General features: G+C 41.5%; 1 protein-coding gene across 1 annotated transcript; it reads right to left on the reverse strand.

Annotated features, from left to right (window-relative positions):
• Positions 1 to 1,873: 1,873 nt before the first annotated feature.
• On the reverse strand, positions 1,874 to 9,281 carry LOC119220251 (oocyte zinc finger protein XlCOF6-like). The gene is made up of 2 exons (XM_037476109.2): positions 8,683 to 9,281; positions 1,874 to 5,043 (listed from the first exon to the last, which is right to left on the reverse strand). Exons 1-2 carry the CDS (start codon positions 8,873 to 8,875, stop codon positions 3,029 to 3,031), a joined length of 2,208 nt encoding a protein of 735 aa, XP_037332006.2. The 5' UTR covers positions 8,876 to 9,281; the 3' UTR covers positions 1,874 to 3,028.
• Positions 9,282 to 11,410: the final 2,129 nt, after the last annotated feature.

Here is an 11,410-nt window from a genome sequence, read left to right on the forward strand (position 1 = left end):
AATGAGCAGAAGGTAGTAGTAATGCACCAACAAAGTGGAAGACAACCGGCGTGAAGAACCAGAAGAAAAATGGAACCAGATGTTTGGGACAGGAGCAGGCGTCTGTTTGCACGGGAGCTTGTCTGTGTCGATTGAGGCATAGGTTATCAAAAAACTCAGAGTGTGCACGAGGGAGAAGTGAGCTGAATGGAGAGATTGCTGATGTAGCAGAAGGGGCTGGCTGCACCTTCCAAAAAAAATCCCCCAGCTGCCAATGTATTTTGCCTTTTTTTAAATGAATTGCCGACATAATTACTGCCATTTCTACCTTGTTTACTAAAGTATATGATGCGTCAGTAAAATACAGGACATAACTGTGGTAACTGTCAATGTGGGTCTGTTTTGTATGCAAATTAAACATACCCCCTCTGTCCTTGCTCTTCTTTTTGTAGCAATGCAAAATCTACCGTTGCATCAGGTAGTATCCACAGTGCTTTTGCTGGAAACCGTTGGACTGAAGATTAATTTATGTTTTAAGTGTTCTCCATGTTTTATAAATAAGGAGTTGGCCATTGGTGACACCAGTGCCCCAGGGAGGCCCAAACCAGGTGGAGAGAGAACACAAAGTTCAGCTGGGGAATTAGGAAAACTGCTGTTTTGCTTTGTTATATTATTGTTCCCGTTTTGTGTTTATTTTGGTCTTGTTGAGTTAATTACTTTTCACTAGATCACTGATCAGCCAGTGAGGGTCCTGTCCCAGAGTCTGTTTCTCCCCCACTCCCCTCCTTGGTCCGCTACAGCCTAGCCACCAATAAGTCTGAACTTGCTCATTTAAACCCTTTATTTTATTACATTCCAGGAAGCTGAATTGTTTAAATTGTTTGCTATCGTTGATATTTAAAGACCCTTTCAAATACATGTTGTACTCTTATCTGTTTTGGTCATTTGTGGGTCTGTGGTCGTTTACTAACTATTTCTACGGGATGATAACCACACCTCCCGTGATAGCGGTGGTCACGGTCATTTCTACAATTTTCTCTTCCATTTGAGTCCCAAATTTGTGTGAAAAATAAAGTTGTTACGCACCAACCTAGTTAAGTACATCCTCATATCGGGACCCCCAAAGGATCAACCACGTTACAGTTAGCAATTGTGATCGTTCCTTCTCTTGTCCAAAATTCAATTATCACATGTTCAAGGTGTGTTCCGTTTGCCAAAACTGTATTTTGTTTTACAGATGTTATGCAACCAGAACCGTTTACCTGCACTTTATCCTTGTGAATACTATCATATCCTTCAAAAACAAACTGGTTTAAGCCACATTTCCTGAACACAAAATTTGTTTTTTATGTTTTTATGTAAATCCATTAAACCCATTTGATAAGCTTCTTGCGTTCCACTGTAGTACATTCATACCTTCCAATCCCATGAGCCTCCTGGCTTCTTGTCTTCTTTGAGTGTTTTATTAATATGGTCCCAGGTTTTAAGTCAAAACTAATTCTCCGCTCCCCTCACTATTACATTAATTTTCTCCGGAATACCTGTAAACACACCAATCACTTGATTTTCACCAACAATCTTTTCTAAATCTTTCATTTTCTTCCATACTTTTTACTATTATAGCTGTTTTTGTTCTTCCGTTTTACATATTAACAACCATCCCTAAGGACTTTTGCCATTTCCTCCCCTCCAATCTATTTTTTCTTATTCCACCAGACCACCTTCACGTTACAGGCTGAGAATCATGTGTGCCTGTAAATGTTTAGGTAATTAAGTTTATGCTGCCTTTAATTTATTCTTTTCCATATGCAATATGTGGGTTGAAAATGGAAAATAGACAAAGCTCAATTGATTTTTCAACATTTATTCACTTATGCAAAAAAATTAAACCAGGAAAACATCTAATCTAAATCCCAACAACATATTTCCTGAAAAAAAGGGAAAACAAAGTGAAAGTAAAGTAACATGCAAAACCACAGAATTGAGACGGTCACCAATAATCATGCAGGTAATAGGAGAGCCTGCAGTAACACAAATGGAACATATAAATCAGTCAAACTTGTATTTCTACAAGTTGAAAAGTCAATAAAAAAATTACAATTTTAACAGTAGGCAACGTAACTTAAGGTTATTCATTGGAAGGATGTAATTATCTTTGGAGTTGTGTTCTCAGAATATGAATTTACGAAACATGTGCCTAAAGAGACTTCAATTAATTTCATTAATAAAGTCCAAAATCACATACTAGCCTCAGAGGGCTTCACGGTATGTAATCATGCAACATCCTCTGTCCCAAAACCCTCACATCGGCAGATAAAAATATTCCCCCACCGAAAAAGGAGGAAAAAAAGAAACCTCAGGGGGAACAACAAAGATGTAAACTCATGTTGTGGCAGCTGGTCTGAAAAAAAACGAACAGAGGCCCCTTACTGAAGCCTGAACAGGCAATCAAGATAGATGGTTCTGGTTTCCGGGACATTTGCTGCGTGACAAAGGGGCTTTAGAGACATTCAACAAGAGCCAATGGAGGAGGTTGAGCTGCATTAGCTAGATACAGTAGGGCCCAACTTCATGCTGTTACTACTTCAGAAACCAAACTGGAGAGCTGCTTGAGTGAAACCGTTATCACATTTTGAGCAAATTAGTTTTTTTCACTGCGTAAAATCTCATGTGTGTCTTCAGACTTCTGCTTACAGCAAGACATTTACCACAATGTGAGCAGCTGAAAGGTCTCTCCCATGTGTGATACAGCATGTGTCTCTTCAGACTTCCAAATGCAGTAAAACATTTACTACACTGTGCAGTGCGCTGGGGGCCGCAAGGTTGGTGGTTCAAATCCCGGCTGCCCCATGTGCCATGTCGAAGTGTCCCTGAGCAAGACACCTAACCCCTAATTGCTCCCCAGGCAAAAATGTAATGCACAGGTTATAATGCAATGTAAGTCGTTTTAGATAAAAGCGTCAGCTAAATAACATGTAATGTGAGCACAGGTTTTTCTCCTGTGTGACATCTCATGTGTGGCTTCAGATGTCCTTTTACAGTGAAACATTTACCACACTGAGCAGCTCAAAGGTTTCTCCCCTGTGTGACATCTCATGTGTTTTTTCAGATGCCCTTTTACAGTAAAACATTTACCACACTCTGAGCAACTGAAAGGTTTTTCCCCTGTGTGACATCTCATGTGTCTATTCAGATGTCCTTTTATATTAAAATATTTACCACACTCTGAGCAACTGAAAGGTTTTTCCCCTGTGTGACATATCATGTGTATCTTAAGACTTATACTTAGGGGGAAACATTTACCACACTGTGAGCAGCTAAAGGGTTTTTCCCCTGTGTGACATCTCATGTGTGTCTTTAGACTTCCATTTTCAGTGAAACATTTACCACACTCCGAGCAGCTGAAAGGTTTTTCCCCTGTGTGACATCTCATGTGTGTCTTCAGCTTTCTTCTCTCATCGAAACATTTACCACACTCTGAGCAGCTGAAAGGTTTTTCCCCTGTGTGACATCTCATGTGTGTCTTAAGACGTCCACTTACGGGGAAACATTTACCACACTCTGAGCAACTGAAAGGTTTTTCCCCTGTGTGACATCTCATGTGTGTCTTAAGACTTCCACTTACAGTGAAACATTTACCACACTCTGAGCAGCTGAAAGGTTTCTCCCCTGTGTGCCATCTCATGTGTGTCTTAAGACTTCCACTATCAGCGAAACATTTACCACACTGTGAGCAGCTAAAGGGTTTTTCCCCTGTGTGAAATCTGATGTGTTTTTTCAGACTTCCACTTTCAGCGAAACATTTACCACACTGTGAGCAGCTAAAAGGTTTCTCCCCTGTGTGATACAGCATGTGTCTCTTCAGACTTGTGCTTACAGTGAAACATTTACCACACTCTGAGCAGCTGAAAGGTTTTTCCCCTGTGTGACATCTCATGTGTGTCTTTAGACTTGCATTTACAGTGAAACATTTACCACACTCTGAGCAGCTAAAAGATTTTTCACCTGTGTGAAATCTCATGTGTGTCTTCAGCTTTCTTCTCTCATTGAAACATTTACCACACTCTGAGCAGCTGAAAGGTTTTTCCCCTGTGTGACATCTCATGTGTGTCTTTAGACTTGCATTTACAGTGAAACATTTACCACACTCTGAACAGCTGTAAGGCTTTTCCCCTGTGTGACATCTCATGTGTGCCTTAAGACTTCCACTTAAAGCGAAACATTTACCACACTGTGAGCAGCTGAAAGGTTTCGCCCCTGTGTGAAATATCATGTGTGTCTTCAGGTGTGCGCTTGTAGTGAAACATTTACCACACTCTGAGCAACTGAAAGGTTTTTCCCCTGTGTGACATCTCGTGTGTTTCTTCAGTTGTCCGCTTTCACTAAAACATTTACCACACTCTGAGCAGCTAAAAGGCTTTTCCCCTGTGTGACATCTCATGTGTGTCTTAAGACGTCCACTAACGGGGAAACATTTACCACACTCTGAGCAGCTAAAAGGCTTTTCTCCTGTGTGACATCTCATGTGTGCCTTAAGACTTCCACTTGCAGTGAAACATTTACCACACTCTGAGCAGCTGAAAGGTTTCGCTGATGTGTGGGTCATCATGTGTCTCTTCATCTTTTTAAGGCAACCAAATGTTTCCTTCCGATCATCACTGTCCTTAGGCTCAGAAGAGTCTTCAGTATTTTCATTGCTATCTGGTTCTGAGGGACAATCTAGACAAGAGTTCCTGTCTGGTTCTGGTACTCTACTGTCCTCTCCATCACCTTCTGTCTCCATCTGTTTAGTATGTCTCTGATAAAGGTGAGAGGACAGAGCTTCCTTTACATCATTTTCACTTTTCACAGGAGTGTATAAGACCTTCTCCAGCCCTTGAAGCTGCTCCTCTTTAGTGGGGCGGGGCTCTGGGTCCTCCTGTTCCTCTTTAACGTTGGGGGGCTCTGGGTCCTCCTGTTCCTCTTTAACGTTGGGGGGCTCTGGATCCTCCTGTTCCTCTTTAACGTTGGGGGGCTCTGGATCCTCCTGCTGCTCTTCCTTAATCACAAGAAGCTGCTGGAGGTCTAATAATAAAATACAAACACACAATATAGTTAATGAACTCAAATATAAATTAAAGATGCAAGCAGCGTTGGACGGGTCCTCGCTACTCCTTGCTCCTCGGGGCACTGGCCAGACGGTTACAAATGCGGCCGAAGAACCCTGCAGCCGTCGGACGAAGCGTTCGCAAGTCAGTGATCGTTAACCGTGTGGAGCAACGGCAGGAATGCCGCTTTGCAAACGTTATCTTTGACAATATCATGGTCTTAGGCCTTTAATGTCAACATATAACGAGAAGCTTCTGATGTACCATTAAAAATTGAAGCCTCTCAAAATACCACACATAACCCAATTTCTTTCAATATCTCAATCACCAGACTACATTTTGTCATTTTTAGATTAGATTTAAAAGAAAACTATACTTTCATGACCATTCCACTTCAGGCAGAGAGTACACTCCGAGTAAGATAATAAGGAAGAATATTTCAAAGAACAAGGGACGTTTTATTTGTCAGAATAGTTAGACATTAGAATCGGAATGTGAAAAATTATATCCGAAATGAACCAGAAAAAATAATGAGTGCGAGGGACACGGAGCGGGCAAAGCATCGGGCTCGAAAAAATGTGTCGAGCGAAAAGGCGCGCTGCGGCAGCCGGAAAGGTTTAACCCGGCTAGCGACTCGGTGAGGCTACCAATCGGTTAACATACAGTAATAGCGTCAGCAAGCATCTTCCACGGAATGTGTAAACCTTACGATAAGATGAATGAGACCCATAGCTCTGAATCTTTAGCATACGACTAGAGCTGCAACTAACGATTATTTTAATAATCGATTCATCTGTCGATTATTTGTTCGATTAATCGATGAATCGGATAAAAAAAATAAAAAATTTAAAAACATTAATTTCCAACCCTTTATTGAAAAATAGAACTGACTGTGCACTTTCTAAATTCGTTTTGCACTAACAGATTGCTCCTTGAACATCCCTAAGTAAGCAAATAAAATGGACTAACACAAAAAACACACATCGCATGTATACTTTACAGCCGCCAAATTAAATATATTAGGCAAAAAAAAATTTAGATTAGATTTTTCCAACATGTTTAAGTTGCTGAATCATCGCCGTGGTGCTCCCGTGCCAGGCCATGTCGCTTTTGCATATCTTACAATCAGACATGTCAACCCTCCCGAATTTCAGAGGCCCTCCCGAAAATATCCCGGACCGATCTTTCTCCCGTTTTCCACCCGGACAACAATATTGCTGCACCACCCGTCACTGGGCGCGCCGTTTCAGACCGAACAATAATAAATGTTACACCTTAAAGTCAAGCGCGGCAATTAGACAGAAAAAGATGAGACTGGCGCTGCAAAGAAAACCGCTAGCCCCCCCATTGCCCGCTAGGACCCGCACCTCCCATTTCAGAGGATTTAGGTCGCATTGGTTTCTCTTCCTCCGCATGTTTCACAGTATTACGGGTCTCTCCGATGGTCTTTCCTCTACCTCAGCTCTGCTCTTTATTTATTATTCTTAGCAATGCTCTTCTGTTCTGCTGCGCGAGCGCTCAACTTTTTTTTTCTCAGCTCTGCGCGGCGCGCGCAACTTTCTTTTAAAACTCAAACATAATAGTCGCGCGACACAACGAATCAATAATGAAATTTGTTGCCAACGCTTCGAATAAGCGATTTTAATCGATTTGTTGTTGCAGCCCTATATACAATCAACGTCGTTGATTACGGCGACTAATCGTTGCAACCCCAATTGGCTCTCCTCTCTTATTCAGCTTAAAGCCAAACTGTTCGCAAACTGAAAAAATGACGTGCCCGATTCGAGCCAACGAGCAAACTGTTTCCAGAGTTGAATGCGGAGGAAAAACAATGGCGGAACGTTGAACTGTTTCAGGGTGATAAACAACGGGCTCTCTCAGTCACGCCGGACGCAAATACCTGCGGCACGTTTAGAGCGTTTGATGCGATGCGACACATTTCTGTCGCGCACGTGTCTGCCTGTTCTATCGGGGCGGAACAGACGCATTCTCCGCAATCCCCTTTATTAAAAAACAATACAAAACATGCCACTACACCATTACACACATGCAATTACACTATGAAACCATAACCGCAGTCATGGTAAAACACCGGGTGACGTCTACTTATTATTCTGAAGGTGAATTGCTTTGCAACATGCGCAAGCCTTTTAGAGCCGTGAATTAAAACTATTCAATCGACACAACTGTGCTAAAAGCCGTAGCTGCAGTTGCAGAACCATGCTAGAGCCTTAATACTCCGCTGGGGTTGGCCGAACCATTTGCCAGACTACGAACACTGAAGTTAATTTTGTACTTGTAGAACTATTTTTTGTTGTTCTTTGAATGAGGGGAATGCATAGGCTTTAGAGACTATAACTGCACAGTAAATTCCAGCTGTAAATGTTTGTTACTGTTTCAATTCTAGTCCGCATCTGGCCGAGAACGGTCATAATACCCGGATGCGACTCGCTCCGCCCATTTTACCGGGCATGCATCGGAGCAGGCTTGTCTGTTCTTGTGAGAGCCAAGTATCCCAGAATGCATCTCACCTCAGCAACAGGCAACAACGACAGATAAAAATGAACACAACTTTATGTCGAAGTTTAAAAATACTACTTTATTTAAGTAACATAATGTAATTTTATGACTGAATATAGTTGTTAAAGCAACTTTTCTGCAGTCGGTTTGTCAACATTCAGTCTTCGTAACAACGTAGTTAACGGACCGTCAGACCCTCCAGGACCGGGCGGTCAGCTCATCTCAGCCCGCAGAAAGCAGCCTGTTTTCGGCGAGTCTTCTGTGAAATGCTCCGCTGGTTTTCACGTCTCCGTAGCAGTTATACATGAGATTTAACTGTACTATAACGAGTCTTCATAAGTTTTAATGTGGTGGTAATAAATTATTGTATAGTTCTCTGTAAGATATTTTATGTGTGGTCAGCAGCTTGCTGTACGAGGACCACTACACTGATTATCAGCCTCCTGATGTTTGCGTAACAAGACAAACGGTAGGTGTGTGTGCATTAAAATATTGACTGTTTATTTTTTTTACTGTACCCAACCTCCTCCTCCTAAAATGATAAAGCTAATTATTTTATGACAGATTATATGTATCTGGTGCTCAATATTATATATACTTTATACTATACTAATTTTAAATGAAAATGAAACAAAAGCTTTTGAATAGTAAAATACTTAAGTCAAAAACTAAATTAAAACGTATTAGCAAGACCAGCTGACGTCATTAAGTCAACTGCTGTTCCAATTGCGGAAATGTCCGTTCACCCGAACCTGCGAGTCAGGACTCCGGAGTCTGTCTCACGAGTCTATTCTCGTATATAAAAATATTTAAATTTTAGTAGTAGTCAGAAAAGTCCTGTACATACATAACGTTACTTCTATCCTTGTCCAGAATGTAAATAGTCTTTATTTCGGATACATGTTTACTACCGTAAAAGGCAGCATATAGGTGCACTGAAATTCAAGGGTCTGCCGAGTTGACCGCAGTTATACTACGGTATCAGAGAGGTATCGATCCGTGGAGTCGGAGTCGTTTGATCACTTGCCAACTTGACCGAAATAAAGTAGACTGATATTTATGTGACTGATTCAGTGTGAAGAGGGAGAGAACCAACCTGCTCTTTGTATGCGGACTTCAGGGTACAAAACAGCGTGCAGATGTTTCTTCAGTCGCTCGTTGTCCTCTTTTAATCTAGAAGCTTCCTCCTCGTACTCTGCTATTGTTCTTTCAAACAGCCCAAATATCTCTTCAGCGGTCTCAGCGAGTCGCTGCTTCACTAAATATTTCAGCACATGGACTTCAGACATCTTCACTGAATCACAGACGTTTCCTCCAAATAAACCCAGTAAAAACGCCGTTTCTCTCCGTTAACCTCGCACTAGCGCTGTGTTTCTAACTTCGGTCTGTTTTCAGCTAGCATGCTAAGCTAACTAATAGCTCATAGCTAAGCTAACTAATAGCTCATAGCTAAGCTAACTAATAGCTCATAGCTAAGCTAACTAATAGCTCAGCACGATATCGGGAGATGATTCAGAGGAAAGATCCAGAAAAAGGTGAGCAGCTGAAAGTCCGCCAGAGGTTTATTCAGACGTCCAGAGACTGCAGGCCCTTTCTCAATATGCTTTCTTGTGTGGACTTTTGCCGGGCATTCATCGGAGCAGGCTCGTCTGTTCTTGTGAGAGCCAAATATCCCAGAATGCATTTCACCTCAGCAACAGGCAACAACGACAGAGGAAAATAAACACAACTTCATGTCGAAGTTTTTAAATACTACTTTATTTAAGTAACGTAATGTAATTTTATGAATGAAGTTAGTTTTTGTATAATAGTTTGGTGTATCCAACCTCCTCCTCCTAAAATGATAAAGCTAATTATTCTATGACTAGATTATATATATGGTGCTCAATATTATATACCATTTCAAATTTTGAATGAAAATGAGACAAAAGCTTGTTAATAGTAAAATATTTAAGTCAAAAACTAAATTAGAACGTATTAGCAAGACCAGCTGACGTCGTGACGTCATCAAGTCAGCTGCTGTTCCGATTGCGGAAATTCCGTTCTCCGTTCTCCCGAACCTGCGAGTCAGGACTCCCGAGTCTGTCTCCCGAGTCTATTCTCGCGGGAACGCAAGTCCGTTCTCGCCGTCTCAGGTATTGAGAAAGGGCCTGTGGTCAGGACTGATGACGCCAATAACACCTTCTTCTTCTTCTTCTTTTAGTGTTTATTGGCGGTTCGCAAACCATTTTGTCGGTGCATTACCGCCACCATCTGGACTGGAGTGTGGAGAAAGATATGCAGAACACTAAGAGAAAGTTGGAAAGCTGCAAAGTGCTGAGAAACTGTCAGATGCAATTACGGTGTTGTTAATTTCCCTCCTATCTAGCCACTGCAGGGCCAATAGTACTGCCAATAGCTCTGGTATAAAGTGTTATAAACTGACACATGATCTGATACTCTTTGCCTGATGCAGATCTCACTCTCACACAGGATTTAAACTGCTGCTCCTGCACATCCTGTTTTGGGGTCTTTAGATTACGTAAATATGAAAGTCTGAGAAGTGCTGATCAAAATAATTCTGTACTATGCGCCATGCTGCCATTTGCTTCGACTTATCCTTCAATTTTTGCTGTATCCTAAAGTCTACCTTTGGAGATGGGAATAACCAGGGAGAAATGGAGGAGATTGAGACTGCAGGGCAATACTGTAGTTGACACAACCCTGCTTTTTCCGCCATTACATCGCCTACCCACCCAAAGCTTGTGTGGTTGGAGTTCCCAGCAGTCTGTCAGAATGCTTTTGGTTGGGTGAGTTCCACAATGCCCCTGGAGATTAATCCAGTATACCAGCATTAATTTAACTCTTCTAATCCTCAGGCTCATCTCTCCCACTTCCACTTGCATTGCTGATACCGGAGATGTTGTGAATGATCCACTGATGATTCTCAATGCTTGAGCTTGCAGTACATCCAATTTCTTGAGGTTTGTTTCTGCTGCTGACATGTAAGCTACACACCCATAGTCAAGGACAGATCTCACGAGTGCCCAGTATATATTTTGCAATGATGCTCTACTTGCTCCCCATTTCCTTCCTGTCAAACACCGGAGTATATTGACGACTTTTTTACATTTATTCTTGACCTTGTCTAAATGTATGTTCCATGTGAGCTTTTCATCAAACCAAATCCCCAAAAATCTGACAGTTTTAACTTGCTCCAGATTTTTATTATACAATTTTAGGGCGATGGGTGCGATCTTACGCCGTTTCGAGAAGCAAATAACTTGTGTTTTTGCTACAGACAGCTTGAATCCCCATTTGATGACCCTTTCCTCCACCACCGCTATTGCAGCTTGCATTTTGCTCTTAACAAATTATACATTGCGGCCTCTTACCCAAAGTGCTCCGTCATCTGTGTACATAGACTTTCCTATGTTCTCCTCAACCTGAGAGAATATATCATTATATTAAATAATAAAGGACTACATACACTACCTTGCGGAGTTCCATTATCCACAGTATATATATTTGAATATTCTGCATCTACTCTTACCTGTATTTTCCTATCAAGTAAAATGTCCTTCACCCAGTTATATACCCTGCCACCCATTCCCATTGAATTCAACTAAAATAGTTACCCTTCTTTCAACAGCATGTCATATGCTTTTTCTACATCAAAGAAGACAGCTATTACTACTTCTTTGTTAGTCTGTGCTTTCTTGATGTCTGCTTCTAAGCATAGGACAGAGTCCATAGTACTTCGACCCCTACGGAACCCACTTTGATGTGGGGATAAAAGACATTTACTCTCTATTTAGAATGTTAGTCTTTCTGTGACCATTCGT

Source organism: Pungitius pungitius, chromosome 12, assembly GCF_949316345.1.
Source record: "Pungitius pungitius chromosome 12, fPunPun2.1, whole genome shotgun sequence".
Lineage (NCBI taxonomy): Eukaryota > Metazoa > Chordata > Actinopteri > Perciformes > Gasterosteidae > Pungitius > Pungitius pungitius.

Coding starts and splice junctions, on each gene's coding strand:
- LOC119220251 (XM_037476109.2), bottom strand. CDS start 8,875: ATGTCTGAAGTCCATGTGCTGAAATATTTAGTGAAGCAGCGACTCGCT. Junction 5,044..8,682: donor AGTCCGCATACAAAGAGCAG/GTTGGTTCTCTC, acceptor TTTTATTATTAG/ACCTCCAGCAGCTTCTTGTG.